Genomic DNA, 21917 nt, shown 5'->3' on the forward strand with positions numbered 1-21917 from the left:
GGCTGCTCCTTTGACATCCCTGACACCCCGCTGGCCCTCTTCTCTATGACTACCTTTGCCCTCCCACTGCAAATAGGAACCCAAAATGCTTCTCTTGACCCTGCCTCCTCCCACAGTACCCTCTTGATTTACTGCACCTCAGCACCAAGGCCACGTCATTTTCCAGTGACCATTTCCACATCCCGGCCACTCCATCTGGCAACCTTGAAGCGTCTCTGCTCTACCCCAGACTCAGCTGCTCTTTCCCAGAACCCTGGACCTCCTAATATTGCCATGCCATGTGATTCCCATTTCTCCAGCTCCTTGATGCTGCTGCAGTCTTGGACGCAGCTGACCTGCCCATTTGAAGTTGTCACCGGGCTTAGCTTTCAGTTTCTTGATTTTTCCTCATCCCTGTCTATGCTCAGACTCCTTCTTAGTCCCACCACCAATTTTATTTAAGTATAGTTGATACACAGTACTGTATTGGTTTCAAGTATACAACAGTGATTCAACAGTCATCTACATTATTAAATCCTCACTCCAACTAGTGGTTACTGTCAACATAGAAAGATGTTACAGAACTATTGGCTCTGTTCTCTATGCTGCACTTTCATCCCCATGACTCATTTATATGATTGAGATTTTTGTGCTTCTTTATCCCTTTCACCTATTTCATCCACCCACCCCAAGACCTCCCCCATGGTAACTACCAGTCACTTCTATGAGTCTATTTGTTTTGTTCATTTTGTTTTTAGATTCCACATGTAAGTGAAATCATATGGTATTTGTCCTTCTCTGTCTGGCTTATCTCACTGAGCATACCTTCTAGGTCCATCTGTGTTGTTGCAAATGGCAGGATTTTTATGACTGAATAATATTCCACTGTGTAAATGTACTACATCTTCTTTATCCATTTATCTATTGATGGGCACCTTGGTTGCTTCCATATCATGGCTATTGTAAATAATGCAGCAATAAACATAGGGGTGCATACATCTTTTCAAATCGGATATTTTATTTTCTTCGGGTAAATTCCTAAAAGTGTAGTTACAGTCACCATCCACTTTAGATGGAGGTCATTTCAGGGTTCCATCTTCAGCTTTATTCCTTTCCCCTGTTAATGTTGTCCTGTAGATGACTTCTTATATTGATGCCTTCAAATACCAACTAAATGTAACAGCCACCAAATGCTTCTCTTCACCTTTACCATCCTCTGGTATTCCCAACCCATGTTTTCAACTGACTCCAGGTTTGCTGCTTACCAGGCATCTCAAATGCACCATGGCCGAAACCCAATTCAGTCTCCTTCCTACTCCCACGGCTCACACCCATTTGTCCCTCTTGAAGACTACCGCAAGCTGGAAGGTGATTTTTCTATGGCCTTGTCTCACTAAAGGCTGATCATACTTCTGAAGTCTTTTGATCTCATTGTTTTCCTCTTTATAGATGATCAAAATTGAGTTCCTTGCCTCTATTCTTGCTCTAGTGTATCCTTTCCTTTGTGGTAGGAAATCTCTGTGCAAGAACATATGATTACCACTCTGCTGTCCTGAAAGTTCTTTGTTCTGAAGGCAGCAGGGAACCAAGTTCAAATTCAACCTGGAATTCAAGGTCCCCTGTGCCTGCTTCCTCAGAGCCTAATTTCTTTACAATTCACCCTCTGCAGGGGATGGTGCATTCTAGCCCCACACATGCCACTTTTTCTTTATTCATCTGGTAAAATCCAACTGGAATGTCAAGGCTCAGCTCAAATGTCCTTTATTAAGAACCTTTATCTTTGTCCCCTAAACAGAATTAATCATTACCTTCTGTACAATAGCATTTTCCTTATAGTTCTGTTATACCACCTTATAATGTAGTGGCTTACAAGTTAGTCACTGAATTTGAGGAGTCCATGGTCCAGTGGGGTCAACAACTTCACCTTTCCATTTCTTAGCCTGTCACCCACCCACCCACCCATCCATCCATCCACTCTCCCACACATCCTTCCATCAACTGGCTAGCATTTTGAGACTAACATACCTAAGATCTTCTCCAGTGCTAATATTCTATGATTTTGAATATTAGTTAACTTTCCAAATAAACTGCATGTTACAGGCTAAGTATATGATACGGGCTTCTTGTATCATTCATGTCTTGATCATTGTTAAATTTTGAGTGCTCAGTAACTTAGGTGGCTCAATGAATGTGCTGAACGAACCAATGAGTTAGTTCCTGGTAACTGAAGGAAGATTGACTTAGGCACAGTAATAGTTTAGAAAACAAATCTCCATCTCCCAATTCTTAAAAATTTTCTTGAAATAATTGTACTGAACTTTTGTCACAGTTGAAATTACTTCCTTCAACTGCTACAGATAATTATCAGTTACATATATTATGTGCAATGTTCTCTGCTCCACAAAACATTTCCTGAGCAACAGAAATTAGCAGGTCCTGGCATGCTTAGATAGTTAGAGCCTCACAGCAGCAGGCTAGCTGTCCTATAGAACACAGTCCCAGAGTCCATAGCCTGAGACTGTTATGAGGACTTAGACCAACACTCTCCTGCCCTGACCAGGCAACTACCTAGCGGCAGCATCTGGGTTTAAACTGTTAACCTCTGACTTTCCCAGTCCTTTCCCCATTTTTACTTTTTATCTGCTTATATATATATATATTACCCCATTCTCAGCTGCATTCCAATCCTATAACCAGGATGTATAGATGAGTGAGTAACTGGATAAATGTTCCCCTGGATTAGAGCCAATTTAGCCTTGATTAAATGCCCTAAACATTTTCTAATTTTCCACATAGGACTAAACTAGATACCAATCATGATGTTACTCTTTCCTTTTAAATGAACCAAACCGGCTTCAATGACAATGACTGTGAGGATGCAAACACCTGTGGTTTTTGCTTTAAAGTCTTTATTATGTTGAATACAAAAGACAGAAGTCCTCTAGGATATAACAGAGTTCTTTATGTGGAAACATTTTTTTACAAGTGAAAAAATAAATACCTCTTGGAATAAAGGCTTATATGTTAATATGTGCCATAAAAAAGTAGAGTTTTAATATCTGACAAAATGTCTGTGCAAAGAAACAAATGCATAAACACATCACTGCTACATTAAGGCAATATGAAAAGTATACTCAGAAATCTCAGTAAAGTGACAGTGTAGGTTTCTAGCTTTCACTTAGCTAGTATTGCACCCAGGAAGGTCATCTAGGTTTCCTGATGTCCTAGAAAACCCACAAGCTGACCAGCATCCAAAATGCCCAAGTGGGAGTGGAGACATGATTAAGCACAGAGAAACAACAGACCCTGAAACCCCTCTAAGACATATGCGGGGGACAACCAGAAGTTAATACTTAAGCATTTACTGGGGGAGGGGAGAAGCAGACATTATGTAGGATACTTATGATGACAAGGCTGTAAAAGGCTGCGGGTCAGGATGAAGCTGCAGTGGGGGCACCCGGAGACCCACCCGGCTGTCCACCGTGCAGCTTCGTCCCAGGGGGCGAGCTCTCTACATGACCTTAGAAGACTCCACCAACAGGAGGCCGCAGAGTGCTGACTCCCCCGCAGAAATCTTAGAACCAAACTGGCAGCACTTTGTCACTGAAAGGCTTGTGCGTAGGAGACAGGGAGAGAAGGAATAGGAAGCCACCCATGCTGAGTTACCTGTTTTCCACTAGTCAGACCGGTTTCAATCTGAAGACTTTGTTATTAACTTTTCTGAAGCCACAGAACTGATCTTTAAATCTGCCTCCAATCATTCTTGAACAAGTTATAAAAACAGAAATGACATTAAAATGACAACTACTTCTTTAAGAAAAGTTTTCCTATTAAAAACGTTCAGAGCTCCATGACCGTACAAAAGAACCAAGTAAATTCTTACAATGAATTCTTAAAAAATTTGCAGCTGGTAGGAAACTTACCTTGGGATACATCACAGAGACTTACAACAAACACGATTTCCCAAAAGGTACCCACTTTTTGGCTATGCTGCCACTTAACTGACATCAAAGATTTTACTCATTCCTTTACTTGATCATAAAAAGAATAAAAAGTCCAGGGAATGTCTGTGTCCTGGCACTCTTCCCCACACTGGAGGGGCTAATGCGATGCATGGCATGTTCTAGTGGTGAGAAGTCATATTCCTTTTATTCTTCCTTTTTTTAAAAAAATACGTTGCATGGCAGATGAATGTTGGAGTATTTCCTTTCTCCGCAGCTCATCCTTTTTACAGTTTATAAGAGTACAGCTCATGGAAACATGGCATGTACAGGAGGCGCACAACAGATCAGATCATGGTCAGGTTGAGAAGACTGGTGTGGGTTGGAAGATAGACATGCTGCACGTGTTCCACCCGCGACCTGCAGACTGGACACGACTAGAAGAGAAAAGCCGACAGTACTGTCAGGACCCCCGTGAGGGTCTGTGCCTTCAGTGCTCACCCAGGGTACCTAGTACACTCCGTTTCCCCAATAAGCTATGGTCACCATGATTTCTAGCTTTCAGTTGCTAGAGACCTTTGCTTTCTAATCAGCTTGAATGTTTATAGTTCACAAGGGATTAAAAAATGAATATTAGGACAAAGTATAAATGGAAAGAAATTAATTAGGTTTTTAGTCAAATGTTAAATGGGGCACAATGAGTAAAGTGATTACTAAAGACTTCTTGATGAGCAATCACACCCTACAGTGAAGTCCTACTCGGGGACCACAGATTATGACCCCGCAGGCAGGAGTGCAGATCCTGCCACCTGATTTGGGCTGGCATCACTGGGTTCATGCCACGTGGCCAGTGAGCCTGGTTCTGCTCCTAGTCACAGGTTGCAGCTTCACAACACTGGCTGGCTTCTCAGCAAGCATGTCCCCTCTTCTGCCATAAGGCATGAGGGTCAGACTACGTGGGCAGAAAAAGGCAAACCCAGAACCACTCCTGGGGATCTCCTGCTGGCTCACTATATAGCCCCCCAAACAGTTCTGAAATTAGCAGCTTCTGAGGGACTAGGCATTATTTAGGGCTAATTTTATATAATTAGTGACATTTAGTAACAGCTCTGAGAAATGAACATGAACTGAAGAACTTATTGTAAGAAGAAATGTAAGGTGCAAAAAAGGGTAAGATGTATTAATATTAAAATTAGTTTGACTTGCTAAGTAAGAGCCAATCCAAGGGGCCCTGAGAGGTACAGGCAGTAATAAAAGGAAATTATCACAAATAATCCAAGTGGACATCCCACTCACAGATAACTGATTGTTAACTATAACCCAAAATTCTAAGTATTTTTACCCCAGTGATTTTAAGTAGTAACCACCACCCTCCTAAGTGTCAGAAAATGGGAGGCAACATGAAATGGGAGAGGTGGTCCTGACCCAGCCCTCAAGAGGCCTGGATTTTCTAGTCCCTGGCTCAGCTACTAACCAGATGTTACCTAGTAAAACTGAACCTTGCTCCCAGAACTTGAAAGAAGCCTATGATTCAGAAAATGTTTACAAAGGGCAGCACCTGTTAAGTCACCAAGTACAAAGATGCTTTCCAGGTGGGGAACCCCTCTCTCTAGCTAGCAGGCACCCAAGGACTGCGGAGACGCACAGCGGCCAGCAGACGCCCCTTACCTGCAGCTGCACGGCACAGCTCTCACAGCACACAGTGTGACCACAGGGACAGAAGGCCGAGTTGATCTCCCTCTCACAGCACAGCATGCAGAGCATGGCCTCCTTCAGCTTACGCAGCTTCTCCTGGAGCACTCGGGTCTGCTGGCAACTGAGGCCTTCACAGCTACTGCAGTTCATGTTGCTTTCCGAGGACTTGAGAGGCGAGTTTGGAGGGCTAGGGTCGCTTCTCGAAACCAGGTCCACGACGCCAGCATTGTACAGGGCCCTCCTGGCGTGGTCATAGACCTCCTTTGACGTTCTTTTAATATCGAAGACGTACTTCTTGCCAAGGTTAATATTTTCATTCAGAAACAGAGATGCCAAGTGGCCCTTCAGGTCTCGGCTGTACTGCATCATAACAGCGCTGGTCACCGTGTCACACCTGCGGGGAGAGACGGAAAACCTCAGTGTGGACAAGCCTGGGCATCCCCGCAACTCAAGAGTTCCAAACTCTGCTATAAGACTGCTAGTGTGAGCAGACCTTTGACATTCGTATCTGTGGGCTGTCAAGTAATCCTTCAGGTTTTATGTGTGTTACACATCTCAGTGATTCTACCTCCATGTTTCTCAGAGTCTCTGAAACACCTGATAATGCAGCCGTAGATGCAGAGAGCAGAGCATGTGCACCTCCACACTCCGGGTGGGGAGCTCTAGTCCAAACAGCTCATGGCAAGAAAAAAGGGTATTTTCCTTCAACGTCTTGGCTTTATGTTAAAAATGCCTACAAGTTTTCCATTTTGCTCCACAATTTGTGTGTCTATTTTCACATAAAAAAGGTTAAGGTTGCCTGCCAATTAAATTTCTTGGCTGTAATGTTCCAGATATTTTAGTCAGATTACAACTCTGCTTTAAAACATCCTATAAATGTTACTAAGAGCTTTACAACACAGTGAGGATTCAGGGTGGCAGCTCCCAGACAGGACAGACGACCCAGGTCACCCTGCCGGAAAGGGCCAAAGCCGCAGTGGAGCAGGCCACGTACAGAGGTCCCTCGCAGGGAGGAGGTGTTACAAGGAAATCAGAGAAGAGATGGCAGCAGAGTGTGCCCGTGCAGCTCATACATTTGCACTTCCTTTGGGCAAAGCAGGATGAAGTAAAGGACTCCTGGCTAAGCAGAAACAAAATGTTTAAAAGCAGCTGGTTTCTTAAACTCCATACAAGATACACTGAAACGTGACACCAGAGACTGCAGGAGCCTCGGTTTCGGTGTCTGTCGCCTGAAAACCTCAGTGCTTGGACAGACGCTAAGGTTATGGGGTGAGCAGCACCACGTACCTGTAGAAAGCATGCGTCTCCGTGATCGCTCGGTAGAGCCCGCTGGCTGCTCTGGTGCTGATCATCTTAAACAAGAGCACGACGCTGTTCCCGGACTCCTTGGTGACAGTCAAGTACACGTTCTTTCCTGACTGGGTGGCCATCTGCACCACGGGGTAAGCTATCCTGAAGGATGGAAAGAGAAAAGTGAGCAAGGCCAGAAGGGAAGTTTGCCACTGTGTGTGGCTCTGGAGGATTCTCACGTGCTCCTGACCTTACGGTAAACCAGATGCTCAGTCTGGGACTGTCACATAAGCACTTTGCTCCCCAGTTACACAGGCACATTGAAAAGTGGCTGTGGGTCAGTGCAAGTTTGGGTGTGGGTTGTGTGTACACAGGTGAAAATGAGATTTTTATAGCAGTGAACAACTTAATTGAAAAATATTAACTCTGCCACAGCAGTACACTTGTGTTTGTATTTTTAAAAAAATAACTAAATGGTTATCAAGACCTGAGTAAAGTTAATATATATACCAAAAATGAAATATTTTATTTCTGAAGGATAGATAACTGTCCAGGAAATCCCTCTCCACTATTTTCATGATCAGAGCTACCAAAGTACACACAGGCTTAGGACTAACCGATTTAAGAGTTGCGTTACCTATTAATTGGGCTAAAATCATCTTTGCAAATTGAGATTCCTTCCGGTCCAACCCCAATGAGGAGTCTCTGCCCCTCGCTGTCCCTCACGGAATGCCATTCAATGCCATAGTTTTCCATTGCCGAAACAATCTGCAGAACTTGATATTCTGCCGAAGCCTGGCTGGTCCCCTCCAACTCCTTGTGCTTTGCAATAATGCTGCAGGGCCAAAAGGGCAGAGAGGGATGAATGGATTTGGTCTCTAGAGTTACATCTGTACCTTTTCCACTAGTGCACTATCTTGACACTGCCATTTATGAGTCACAAACACTTGCTGTACATGACTCATGTTTCCCTTATTTAGCAAACATACTGTAAAGCAGTTCTAAGACACTGATCAAGATCTCTTCCTTTTTAGTAAAAAAATCTATTGTGGATGCTGGAGAGCGGTGAATTGGAAAATTATGGAAAAATCTCTAAAACTGTATGGAAATTTATATGAGGGCAGTTTTCATGCATTTGTTTACATGTACAAGTTTCCTTATAGCATTATAAGAGGTTGATCAGATCATTTATGACTGAAAAAAATGCAGGATTTCCTTTATATATTGTGGCAGACAGCTCTAATACGGTCCTTAAAGTTCCCCTCCTCCTGGTGTCACACCCTGTGTAATCTCCTTGAGTGTGGCCTGGATTAATGACTTGCTTCTGACAAACAGAATACGGCAGAAGAGATGGGACGTCACTCACTTCTGTGATTAAGTTCTAAAACTTTGTCTTTTGTGTTCTCTTGCTCCAACCTGGATTGCTTATCCTGGATGAAGCCAGCCCCCATGTAATGAAACAGTGCCGAGGAGAGGCCCAGGTGGTAAGGGACTAAGCCTGCCCACAGCCACACGAGTCAACCCAGAAGCGGGTCCGTCCCTCGGTTGAGCCTTCAGATGAGACTGACCTCCACCAGTAGTTTCTCTGCAGCTGCATGAAAGATCTTGAGCCAGGGCACCCAGCCAAGCCATGGTCAGAGTGCTGACCCACAGAACTGTGAGATAATGTTTGTTATTTTAAGCAGGTAAGTTTTAGGGTAACTTGTTACCCAGGAATAGAGAACTAAGACACCTATGTTAGGTCTCTTGGTTTAATCCTTGCTGGGATGAAGAAAATGCAATATATATAACAGGCTTTTTATTTTAGATTTACATTCTTAAAAGGTCAGACATTTTAAAATTCCTGTTATATAGCATTTCATGTAAGGGCATCTGCACAGATTATGTTTAAAAATTTCTCAAAGAAAAGGCTACAAGTCTTTTGAAAACGATAGGCTAAACTGGGCAATGGCCTTGTCTTAACTTCACAAATTATCTATCTATATCGTAAGATTCATTTTCTTCTGGAAACTCTTACACATTTGCTAGATCTCTACATATAGTCAGTAGCCTGCATTGCAGCCTCACCTGTTCAAGGTGGCACTGGAGAGCTCCTTAGCACACAGCTCCTCGTAGCTGTACTTGGCCGTGTTCTGATTGTAGTCTCCAAATTTGGTCTGGGCCAGGAGGGCGCTGAGTTCGACTGCCTGCTCTGGGGAACACTGGAGATGGCCTGCCAGGAGGGCCTCCTTGATATGCAAGAAAAAGATATGCCTGCAAAGCAATGTGAGAATGGGTTGAAGCTGAGGGGCTAAGTCCAACTCCACCTGCTTAGCAATTTCACAATCCCTTTTAAGTAAGGAAAACAGAGCAATTTAAAAAGCCACTTTGAAAATGTTCACTATTAAAGAATCCTTGTATTTTTAAACCACATTTAGGGTAAAAAAAAGTCTAAAGACTAAGGTTCTCTGGAATAAAAAGTATAACCCAAACAAATCTAATTAAGACAAGTTCAGTAACATTGAAGTCACAAAATGTAAAATAGTTATACATGTTTCTGCATTATAATTTTTTAAAAGAAAAGATCTTGGTGTGGAATTGATGCCTTATGATCCTCATCTTTATTCAGATGACCCCAAATCTCTAGTCTTAGCCCCAAGATCTCTCTAAAGATCAAATGTCCAACTGCTTACAGACTTCTCCACTCCAATGTACTTCAGCATCCCCACTTCACCTCCTTCAAACAGTCTTCCTTCGCAAACATACTTTTTCTTCCAGTGCAAACTGGAGATTCTTTTGTTATTTTTCCAATGGACTCACTTTTGACTTGTTATCTTATTTTCACCTACTTTCTGACTCTGAAAACTCTTGAAATCCAGTTCCATCCTTCCATTTTTACCTCCTCTGCCCTACATGCTGCTCTCAACTGTCAGAGAACTTACAACATCCTCTGAGCTAATCTCTCTTCTAGACTCTGCTAATCCACCTTCCAAGCTGCTTGCTTCGGGCATAAACTTGCCACTTCTCTGCTCAGAATAATGCAAGGGATGGCCACCGTTTGCTGGGGAAGCACACTGTTAGCACAAACCCAAGGCCCTCCACATCTGCCCCCAGATTTTCAGCCACATCTCCCCTCATTCCCTCCAGTCACTATGCTCCAGGGAAGGGAAAATTCCTCTTCCTATAAAACTATGAGCATGTTCCTGCCCATGTCTCTGGTCTTGCTGCTCCTTCTGTCCTAAAGGGCATTCCTTGTGTCCCCTCATTTAGATACCCTTTTGTCTAAATCACATGTGAATGATTTATTCCTCTATTACAATATTGGACATACTCTAACTTCTAGTACACTTGGCTGCTGGTACTAGAGTACAAATGCCTCAGCATCAGAGAACTCTGCAATAGTACATAAAACTGGATATTGTCTGCAATTAGTTTGTATATCACTTTATAGTGTCCTTCCATCTTAACTTGTCTTAACTGCATACAATACTATATTCTCCATTTATTAAAAGATATGGCAGACTTAGAAACTTCTAGGAAACACAGATATATTACCTGCCAGTCCATATTTTCCAAGATTCTGAACAGAGTATCTAAACTGCCATAGACAGACTGGCTTAGGATAAAATTAGTCTCTGGCAAATATACAGGTAAAACCTTCCTTTGATGACTTGTTTCAGCCTCTCAAACTTGCTTAAATGCCACAATGTCCCTTCCATTAGCAAATGAATCATGACCACTGGTGCAGCTCTGAACAGAGCTGGTTAAATTCAGTTCCCCACTGCGGGGGGTATCCCTTAGTCCAGTGCTCAACACTGCTTTCAGGCACTGACTCTCCTTGTGCTGGCCACCCAGGGAGAAAGGGTGCCACCAGCAATGTAAGAGAAGGAAGCTGAAGTAAGGAAGGCTAGAAATACAAGGAGAGGCTCTACTAGCAGTCTCAAAACGTCAGGCTGACAAGAGCCATTAATCTTTCTGTAAGAAATGTTTAAATTCAATGTATTGTGCCCTCTGTAATGATAAAGAAATATTTGAAATCATCACACTCTGCCAAGAACTGCAGTTTCTTCTTTACTCAAAGATTCTATGAAGAAACCAAAGTAAGAATGCATAACAGCCCTGAAAGAAGATAAGCATGGTTCTTACTACCCCAAACATCTGCTAGTCTTTAAAGTATTTCTGACATTCTGCTAAACTGAGAAGGGGTTTCCTGCAAAGATATAAGCACAAAAATAACTTGCGGATGAGCTATCTGAGGGCGAGGTCTAACATTCATGTAACACGCTGGTGTTACAACACTACTTCCGCCCTCAGGCTTTTTAGGTGACCACTCACAAAGGTTCATCTTGGTTAACGTAACTCCGTCTCTGTATTTATCTGGGCCATGTTAGTAGGAAATGAAAACCTGAATATATGCTTACATTAAAGAAGAAATTACGCACCAAAAGATTTTAAGGTTATCACCACAAATGCAGCCTTCTCAATTTAATGACTGCTTTGTGAAAGTGTCTTTTAACTTACTCCTCAAGTATCAAATTAGAGACTAGTTTCTGCTTTATTAAAGAGTAAGTATAGCCTATAAAAGAAGAGTTTCAAAAATGATCCATTGTGTTTTTCCAAACTATGCATGTCTTCTTCTGGAGAGACAGCTGCCAAAATCAAAGGCAAAAAAGGAGTAACAACATATTAACAGGTGTCAGCAGCCTGACAGGAATGCTGATTTTTCTTGGTGGGTGAGTCAGAATGAAAAAAAGCGGGCAGGGGACAACTGGCTTTTCTACATACTCCACATGTTAGGCTGGATTGCAATCAATACCCTGTAAGCAGAAAAATCCTCCTCTTTGCTGTTTACATAGACTTTCTGATAGGGACCTTCCTGCGTGTTGCAGCTTCACGGCTATGAGGCTACCTCTTCAGGTCAAGTCAACAAATATTTGTTGTGCTGTGGCTCTGTGCCAAATCCTATGCTGGGCTAACTGGGTGAACATAGCTGAAAGCTCCTTTTTAGAGAGAACTGACAACATTTTAGGTGAAGCAACATATCCTATCAAAATAACCGGCTACAAACTGGCTTCTGGGCGACAGGTTTATGCTCTCCAGGAGAGCACAATGGGGGGGCAGTGACAGCAAAGGCCGCCAGCGGCGGTGAGCCATCCACGAACTCTTTCTGGAGTGATGGTAATATTCCACACATGTTAAACAGACTCATCCATTTGGCAAAACTCATTAAATGGTATAACTAGGATTTCTGCATCATATGCAAATTTTATATATTAAAAGAACATAGGCAAATACTAAGTTTTAGTTAATGATATGCACACTGAAGTATTGTGGAGAAGGATACTTACAACTTATTTTGAAAAGCATCGAAAGAGGGATGGATGGGTGGGTAGAGGAATCAGTAAATGGGTAAACATGTCTGTGATAAAGTAAGTATATTAAACTATTAATAGAAGAATCTAGTTGGGGTTATTAGGTGCTCAGTGAAAATCTTCAACACTTCTGTATGTTTGCAAATTTTTATAATAAGAGGTTGAGAAAATAATACTAGTAAAAATCCCTTAGGGCCAAGGTTCTGAATTCAAATGCATAGTACACCTACTAAAAGGAACCATCAAATCTTCTACACTTTATGGCAGGTTTGCAATTGAAAAACCTGTCAAAGCTAAATAATTACCAAATCAGGTGGCTATTCCAGCTTAAGGAAATCCTTGTCACAAGGATTCATGGATAATAAGAATCATGGATAAATTTGCTTGTCCTCAGGCTCCAAAGCAGTTAAAAGACATGGAGTGCAGCAGTACAAGGGACTACAACCCACCCTGGAAGAATACTATTACTTGGGAGCATTGAGCCTGCACTTCTAAAAAATATGACTACTCACTCACAATAGATCCTTGTCCTGGGCAAACCACAATCCAGGCAGTCCTACAGTTTAAAAGTGTTCACTACGATCTCTTTCTCAGCAATCTAGAAGTGCTGGGAGTACTATTAGGTCCAGGAGAGGTCTGGGACCAGGCTGCAGTGGGGCATAATTCAGAGGATTAATAACACAACACCCTATATATCTGAGCAAAAAGAAAACCAGATAAATTAGAATTCAGAAATTTCATTAATACTCTCTTTGGAAATAATATACAAGTCTGTCTTTACTCTTTTCACTTTCCTGGGGCCTATTTTGGGCTTGAGCATTACAAAAAAAAAAAAAGAAAGAAATTAATGCAACATTCCACTCCTAGGCAGATAGTTATGAAGAACATACATGGCACCTTTATAACAAGTACTGCTACAACAGCATCCTGCAGAACTCACCCATCCTGGATCCCACAAAGGTAAATTAGGTAAGCAATCTTTATTAATGCTGACTGTTTTTGAATACTTGGAACATGATTACAGACACTGGCTAAGATCAGTATGATTCAGGCTCTGCACTGATTCGAAATCACCTCCTCCTATCTGCCTATAGTTTGCATGTGGCATTTGCTCTGCGGGTTTCAATGATGCCATCTTCCAAGATTTCTCACATGTCTAAGTGAGTTCTGTTGGGAGACAGGGGGAAACTGAGTCTAATGAGTACTTAGAACCTACAAATTGAGATAAAGGAAGCCTTTAGCCTGAAAACTACCTGGACTTCACAGAAGGTCCAGCCAAGCAGTGGTTCATTTTAGATAAGAACCAACAGCCGCAATAAACAAATAGCCTGGGGCAGGGTGTGTGTGTGTGTGGGCAGGGGGGCAACAAATGCCAGCACCAGCCAATTCTTAACAGAGTAATAGCTTTGAGACACTTTTTAATGGAAATATTTCTTTTAGATAGTCTCAAACTTTTCAGTTTACAGAAGCATATGGGCAAACATTTCAGTATCTATAAGGAAATTCTAAATGAACTCCATTTTTATTTATTTCCAAGTTCTTAATTCATTGCTTTAACAAATATTTATGTGCCAGTCACTTGCTGGACTCTGGGGATATAGTAGTTGATCACCTTCCTGCTTAATGGAATTTAGATTATTAGTGTGGCTGGGATAAACAAATTGTCATATAAGTAAATAATGCTATGTTTATTAAATTCCACCTAGGAAGGCTACACAGATGTCTGGAGAGTTGAGTCTCCAGGGTAGGCCTAAAGGGGGCTTTCCCCAGGAGTGGTGACAGAGATGAGGTCTACAGGACAGTGGGATTTCACGAGGGATGAGTCACCGTATCACTGAAGTCTTGATGAGATTCGCCATTGAGAATTACCCTATTTCTTTGAACATTTAGTTCAGGACTCCAGCCCTGGTATTGGGGTTGTTTTCTGGGAAAGACAATTCAGGTGAGTCTTAACTAAGCAGAAGTAGGGCCTGTAGCAAAGACCACAGCACTATGCTGAAATGTGCCAAAGACAGGTAAAATAGATTTTACTGGTGGTGGATAGTGTAATTACCATCTCTGGAAATGAAGCATACAATTTTCTAATCTCTGGTTTTGAAATGTTGACAAAATCTGGTCTGAATTGCTGCAAATAACCGATAGCCTTTGAAAGGCAAGAATTTCAAAGACTGTTACTTCAGATCTACTTTCAGAATACAGTAGTTTCACTTTTAGTTTTAAACCACAGCATGGCAAACACGCAAATACCTGCAGTTTCCATCTTTGAAATGTGCCAGCTGAGCCTAAACAAGACTCTCTGGTTACTTTCCAGACACTCCCATTCATGAGCAAATAATAATGTGGGTAAAGAACCAAATCTAAAATTAGGCCAAATCAGAGACTAGATTATCTATCAATCTAAACAGATACTTGTGTTTTTTCTGTCTTCAGAAAAATGTATTTAGGAAAACATTAAGGAAAACGATAGAGGAAGCAGAAACAAAACTTTTACCGCAGGAAGGGATTTTAGAGACAGTTTCTTCCTTTCAACTGTGCTGAAGAGCTGCGCTCAGTCTTGGAAGTCCGTGTGTGCTGGCAGTTGGTGGCAGAGCTGGATGTAGAATGCAGGGTTTCAGCCTGGCCCCTACTACTCTCCTGTTACAAACAGGCCTTCCTGCTTATCACAGTCTCAGTGGTTTCCCTAATCTGATGCAAACTAACACATTAACTGTCCCCAGTGGGGCCACCTCTACTATAAACAGGCTGCTTCAATTCTCCACAGAGGTCAATGTGACCAAGATATTTCAGCATTATTTAATAAACTGTTCAGACATTTTTAGTATACTAAATGTACCCTCATGACTTGACTTAGAGATGGTACAAAATCACCTCTCATACCTGGACAGGCAAAGCTGAGTTTACTGACCACATAAACAGATCCATTTTATTTTCATGGCATTTTATATAAACATTATCTAACAAATAATTAAACATTAAAAAGTTTACCAACCAGCTTTATTGTGCCAACATAACATTAGGGAAAATAAGCATTTTTGTTCTATAGTGTTATGCATAGAAAAACAATGTTAATTGTAACTAATCTGGACCCAATACAACTTCTGATCCTAATTAGAAGGCACAAATGCTAACTATAAATCACTTTGTCTCGTTATTAAAGTAGAATGCTATATAAACTTCAGGTGGCATTTTCTTAAACTTCTGTATTTCAAACAACTCCACAAAAACAAATAAAATTCATCAATATTTTAAAAGCAAATCACTTAGATCACACTCATTTTTCAGTTACATTTCAAAAGGAATTAGAATCAATTAAAATTACTGGTCTCTCTAGGTGTGTGCATTCTGAGTGCTATTAGAAATGAATCTCAAGAGTCAAAGTAGGAAATTGATACCGATTCTAATTCATAAAATATCTATTTCTTACATGAATAAAATGGATTTGATAATAGTAGCTCAATTACAGGAAAGCACAGGCAAAGACCATCTAGTAGTAAATTCTATAATCTGTAAGCATTCGTAATACAAATGCATTATACTATTATGACTGCTAACATTATTTAAATGGTTTATTCAGTCCTCCACACTTCTTCAGATTTAAAAGACATATTTGTCATCAAAACAGATTTGCAGCTGAAGGCCCTGAAATGATCACAAAATCATGATAAAACTACACAGTGAAAATTCCAATATATTGTGTTTTATATACATTTTCCCTTAACTGAAAGTTGTCACACTGAGTTCAAAGTAGGAGCTTCACAAATTAGCATTAAGAAAAAACTAACCTTAATCTAAACTAAGAAAATATTAAAAGAAAACAATATTTAAAAACATCTTTAAACATGCAATCACTTGAATATTTTGCAAGACATTTTCAGAAGCACTGAGAATACAGTTCTTCCCTTAGAAAAAAACATTGACCATCTATCTCCACCTTTCAAAGCTCCTTAACAAGGCAAAGCAGAGATTTCAAATTCAAATGAGTAGTTTCAAAACACGTTTCTATCAGTGCTTTGGTAAAGGAACAAAAAAATGACATGTTAAAACTCTTAAAGGATCCTGCTCACTCATCATTACTCAAAATTGCCACACACCCATAGCAAATTCCCAGGCCAAAGGATTATGAAAAGCATTAGACTTTAGAGCCCAAGTTTGCTGTGTTTAAAAGCATTTTCCCTTACTTTGTTGTTGACATGTCACTGCAAGATTTAGGTCTCCAGCATTTCAGCAGTATCAGACATCAGTTTCCTAGTTTGGCTCATCCCTGAGAAAAGTTATTCCAGTTGGTACAGAGGGGGAAACACTTTCTGTTTGAAAACAGGAAAGCCCGTAACTCCAGCTGTCTACCACTACTGGTGGGGTTCTGGAATTAAGGAGATAAATTCAACAATCTAAACTCAACAATCATGCGTAACGTTATCTGTAGGTTAGAGTTTGGTTGCACTGGCCTTCAGAGAGTTCTCTAAGTTCTTGAGAAATTCAACAACTTTAAAACCTCTGCATTTGGTCCCGCTCAGACAGCTCTTCACTACATACTGTAATCTGACACGAGGCTGAAGAAGTTGACTAAGTAACCCAAGAGGAACTGTTTCCTGCTTTCTGTTATAACAGTCTACAGTGACCTACAGTAACACTGCTGAGGCAGAGGTTATTCTCGGGCATTAGATGCTGCTATCAGGAAGTTAGTTGGGTCTTGTTTTCTCTTTCTTCCTTTCTTTCTTCTCTTTTTTTGCATTGTGGCACTGATCTCAAGTTTGTGAGAATTCAACCCTGCTCTCCCACTGTTCATATAGACAAGAAAAACCATGAGAAGAATTGGACAATGTACCCCAGGCCAACTATGCAGCTCCCTCTTCAGATCAAACAAAGGGCTGTGTCCTGGAAAACTTCTAAGTTAGGAACCACCAACTCACTCTGTACCAAAACAAATCTGCCTGTGAACGTCTCTGGGAAGGTGCAAGGGCCCTTTCTACACGGAATCAAAGGTCTATTGGACACTGGTTTATTTTAGTGTCACTTTACCGAGTTTGCTCCTGTAAGATGAGATGAGGCTCCACGAAGAATTTGACTCTCAGTTTAAGGCGGTAAGGGGCTAGTCCGTCCATCTGCTGGGAGATCCGATTCCTCAGATTGAGCCATAAGCTTTCACCTTTGCTACCCGTAAACTGCAGTCCAAAATAATCAACTTCTATAATTCCCAATCGCCTGCACACCTAAAACAAAAATGAATGCAGCAGGGGTGAGCAAGTGGTCCACGTACTCAAGGCAAACCCAACGGCTCCATCTGAGCCCGAGATTCCTGCTTACTTTTTCCAAAGTTCGAAAACGGTGTTACAATTCTTTTTGCAAGCTGGAAGAACAGAGCACAAAGGCTCCAACGATGCTACCCCTCTGGATGCGGCAGAGAGGCACGCATTAGGACTGGTTCGCCGGCAGGCAAGAAAAGGCAGTCCTCAAAAGTCGCCTGCAGAATGGCTGAGGGGGGAACCTACAGCTTATTTTCCTTCTTCTTCCCGTCACCAGACTTCCCTCCGCCAGCACGGTCTGCACAGCTGGTCTGGCAGCGTACTGTCGGGACAGTGTTAACCATCTGGACTCCAACAAAACAACCCACGCTGAGGAAACACGCCACAAGTGTCAGCTCAGCTCCACCGGAGGTTTTTCAAACATCTCAGGCCTGGGGGGCTTGGGGGCACAGCGTCTCAGCTGAGATCCAATTGGCTGTCTTAGAACGTGTGCTGTTAGGCCCCGTTCCTGTCCTCTCACAGAAACGCCGCTTCAGGACAACCGGGGCGGGGACCACGGGCGCCCATGGTCCTCTCGGCCCCCGCCGAGCGGGAGATAAAGGTGGACGGTCCATTTGCGAAGCAGCATGAAACAGTGGCCGGGCTTGTCTGCAGAGCAACCCCTCGGACCCGCGACCTCCTCCAGCCACCTCACTGCGGGCCGCGAAGGACGCCGCCAGGCCCCGGGAGCCCCGCCAGGCGGCATCCCGCACACACCTGCGGCAGGTGTGCGGCCGCCCTCTTCCGGGGAAGCACCGGCCGGAGGCAGGGTGCTGGGGGCAGGGGACAGGCCTGCGGCGCGCGTCCTCCAGGCCCACGCGCTGCCGGCGCGGGGACGGGGCCCGGTGCCCCACGCGGGCGGGGAGGGGGCGGCGGGGGGGGGCTCCCCTGGCCGCCGCCGCAGCGCCGCCCGGCCCCTGACGAGCAAGCCCCGGCGCCGGGAGCCCCGCCTGGCCCGCGTCCTCACCTGGTTGAGACAGTCTTCGCCGTTGGCTTTCGCCTCCACCTCCACCTCCATCAGCACCGCGTCCGGCCTCGTCACATAGCACAGCATGGCTGGGGCCGCCGCTGCCGCCACAGCCGCCTCCTCTTTGGTGTGCGCGGGGCTGCCGCTTCGCTGCCGCTCAGCCCGGACCCCGGGCTCGGCGAGGCTGGCCCGCGCAGACCCCTGCCCTGCTCCCGCCCCGCCACCCCACGCCGGCCCGCCCGCTCGCCCGCACGACGGCGCTTCGAGTCCCCACGGCGGCGCCGCACTCCAGCACCGTCTGCCTGCGGCGCGCCGGAGACTCCGGTGATATAGACGCCCCGCCCCCTTCGGCGGGGGCCCCCGCCAATCATTGAGTCCTCTTCCCCCGCCGCCCCGCCAGCCAATAGAGGCTGCCGCCCGGCCACGGCCCCACCTCCCAGCGCGCGCGTGTTTCCCCGGCAGCCCCGGGAAGTGTCCGCTTGCGGACGCCGGGCTCCCGGGGAGGAGGGGACAGCTCATTGCCGCCGCTGGGCGACGCTGCTCGGAGCGAGCGGCCGCGCGGGGCTCCCAGGCGGGGACGCCTTCCTGTCGGGCTTGCGTTTGCAGTGATTGAACCTTCCGAGCTGCTGCTTTTCAGAAGCCTCGCGTCGCCCCAAAAACACGAGGAGGGGAAAGCAAAAAAGGAAAGGGCGCCACCCCAAAGCCTAAAGAAAACTGTTCTCCCCCTGGGTTTGCCACAGTGGGTGGTTAGAAGACGAGCGATAGTTGCTCATTTTAGACTCGTTATTGAAAAGAAACAAAATCTGAGTTTAAAAGTTTTTGCAATTGACCTATAAGCCAGGGAGTTTGATGTAGTGCTTCTATGTGAATCCTTTCCAGAGGCTTCTGTTTACCTGTAGTACTGAATCAAAACACCTTATGGGGCACTCAGACCCCGCTCTGGTTTCCTGTCCCGTTTTATATCCCTCATTTACTCACTGCACATTAATTGAGCACCTGCAGTGCAGCCGTCCCTTCTCTTGGGCTACCAGATGTTACCCCCATCTTAGAGGTAAGGGACTCATCTCAGAACCTGACAGGTAGTATAACGTAGTAGCTATTAATAATTAAAAGTCTACAGCTTCATTTGCTACTTGTTCCTTGTTGCCCATACGTTACTAGGCCTACCTCTTTGATCTCTTTACAGGAGAAGTGAGAAGGGTTTCGGCCTCGGACCCATGGAAAACTTCCTCACTCTCTTTGAAGCACAGCGTTCTCAACGGTAAAATGGAACCCACAAAATCCGCGCATTGCTGTGAAGAGCAACAGAGCCAAAGCTCAGGAAGGCATTTGAATGACCCTGTATATGTAAGGAGGTTCGTAATGTCAGCTCAGTCCCTGCCTGCCGATGACTTGTGCCCTTACCCCTTTCCCTGAGTCCTAATGATCTCCATCCCAGTGGCCTTTATTTCTGGAGCAGTAGGAAGGATCCTACCACAGTTTTTCACTAAAGCCAACTATGGGTGAAACTGTAAATAGTCAAAGTCCTGAACTCCAGGGCTGCAGACGACATGTGTCTTCCCACGTGTCTGTGTCTTATGAATGCACCTCATGATACTGTGCTGCTGAAATATTCTCAGCTTGTATCAACTCTCTTCCTCATTCTCTTAATTCCACTGTACTGATCTGGGATATTTGTCTAGGATATAACTTTTGGATCTTTGTTATCTAATCTATGCTTCATCACTAGAAATTTTAGAACAGGGAGAGGAGGGTGAGGGCCAAGATGGAGGCCAGGAATACTGGTTCATATTTTTGTTTATGAGCAACTAAGCTGGCTAACCCAAAGCCAGCTAATCAAAAGTTGGCTAACTTAAGCAAAAGAGAATTGAGTGCACACATTTTGGGAGCTCACAGAGTCAGTGGGGAAAAGGCATGGAAATGCACAGAAAGGGAGCAATTTTGGTTGAACAAGAAAACAGACAAAAACAAAAACAGCAAAAACCAAAACCAAATACTCCTTTTCTGGAGAAACTACTTTAAAAAGTCTTCTGTGTTTGGTTTTGGCAAGGAAATTTCTAATCCAAACCCAGATTATGCTCTTGCTATGGGATGGTTGGTAAAGATTCCAATTGTTTTTGAAATTAAGCATCACCAGATAAGACTGAAGAGGAGAAGGATTTCTTAAAATAAAATGAAGCAAAGCTAAAAACAAGAACATGGTCCTGGGGAGGGAAGTGGTTGGGTTAGCCAGTTTAGTTGCTCATAAACCCTCATGACAGAGAAGAAAAGGAATTCTGACTTCTCCCAGCATGTGCAGGCAATATGAGACCATCATCTCCCCTGCCACCCCCACCTCTCTCTTTCTAATTTCTTCCTTGAGTAGAGATAGGGAGAGACCAGTTAGTTCAGGAAAAAGGCTGTGTATGTGCATGTCTGGGTGAGAAGGCACATTATGCTCAAAGACCCAGTTAGGGAATAGAAGTAGAATTACTTCCTAGAGGATCCTGCCATCTGGTAGTGCTTCTAAACGTCTGGAGCCGGTTTCAAGGCCCAGCTGGCTCGAACTCCAAAATAAGAGACTCTGACACCGGCCTGGGGGTGGTGACTGTATTGGATAGAGCTGTGACAGGAAGCAGTTCTGAATTAGCCAGGGAGGTGCTACATTTTATCTGTGTCTGCCTTCTTTTGCTCTCCATTAGCTATCACCTTTAAAGATAGCATTAAAACTAACTAGCAAAATAAAAGGATCAGCCGCATAAAAGTAGATTTTTAAAATAGCAACCACAATGAAGTGGAAGAGTTGGCTAAGCCAGTGGAGTCCTGGATGTTCACACACACTCAAGTGCCACTGTTTTTGTCTCATACACCAGGGTTCAAGACCGAGCACTAAAGGCTGTAGGACGCGATGTGATGGTAGTGTGGCTCCAGCATTCCTCTTCTTGTTGAGCACTAGGTCCGATCTGGCTGGATGCTTATCCTTCTTCATTCCTCTCTTCACACTGCACTCGCCGCTGCAGAGACCCTGTCTGAGTTGAAGGAAAGGCCCTTTTCCTCTCTACCTCTCAACCTTTGTTAGCGGGAGCGTGGATGGAAGAACGATTAGTAATGAACTAAAACACTGTCCTTTTTCTTTCACACATTATTTAAGTGAATTATTCACATAAGCAGTGCTGCTCATCAAGTACAGGCATTTAAGAATGTGTCAAGGGAGCTGAAATCTCTCATTTGAAATATTAGACTTGGTGAGATTCAGAAGTAGCTTACGTGAATCCTGGCCTGCCATCAAAGCAGAGCATCTCATTTCCAAAACTGGCTGTTTGAAGAGTCGAAGCAGGAATAGAGAGAACAGGCAACATCTATATTACAGACTCTGGATCATATAAAATGGCATTGTCTTAATTAGCAGGCAGTTTCAATGATTTTTTTTCTA

At 43.7% G+C, this 21917-nt stretch overlaps 1 protein-coding gene across 5 annotated transcripts; it reads right to left on the reverse strand.

Annotated features, from left to right (window-relative positions):
- Window positions 1-2866: 2866 nt before the first annotated feature.
- On the reverse strand, window positions 2867-18756 carry MYLIP (myosin regulatory light chain interacting protein). Of its 5 annotated transcripts, XM_036889975.2 has the most exons (9): window positions 18506-18619; window positions 17561-17868; window positions 17276-17466; window positions 16435-16560; window positions 8973-9158; window positions 7543-7740; window positions 6903-7067; window positions 5589-6009; window positions 2867-4357 (listed from the first exon to the last, which is right to left on the reverse strand). In XM_036889975.2, the coding sequence occupies exons 4-9, from the start codon at window positions 16446-16448 to the stop codon at window positions 4268-4270; spliced, it is 1074 nt and encodes a 357-aa protein (XP_036745870.1). In that variant the 5' UTR covers window positions 16449-16560; window positions 17276-17466; window positions 17561-17868; window positions 18506-18619; the 3' UTR covers window positions 2867-4267. The 5 variants fall into 5 exon arrangements, with proteins under 5 accessions (XP_036745870.1, XP_036745638.1, XP_036745790.1 ...); XM_036889743.2 differs by lacking the exon at window positions 16435-16560 and having other exon boundaries at window positions 18506-18618; XM_036889895.2 differs by lacking the exon at window positions 16435-16560 and having other exon boundaries at window positions 17561-17603; window positions 18506-18612.
- Between the last annotated feature and the right edge of the window lie 3161 nt (window positions 18757-21917).

The sequence above is a fragment of the Manis pentadactyla genome, chromosome 16 (genome assembly GCF_030020395.1).
Source record: "Manis pentadactyla isolate mManPen7 chromosome 16, mManPen7.hap1, whole genome shotgun sequence".
Classification (NCBI taxonomy): domain Eukaryota; kingdom Metazoa; phylum Chordata; class Mammalia; order Pholidota; family Manidae; genus Manis; species Manis pentadactyla.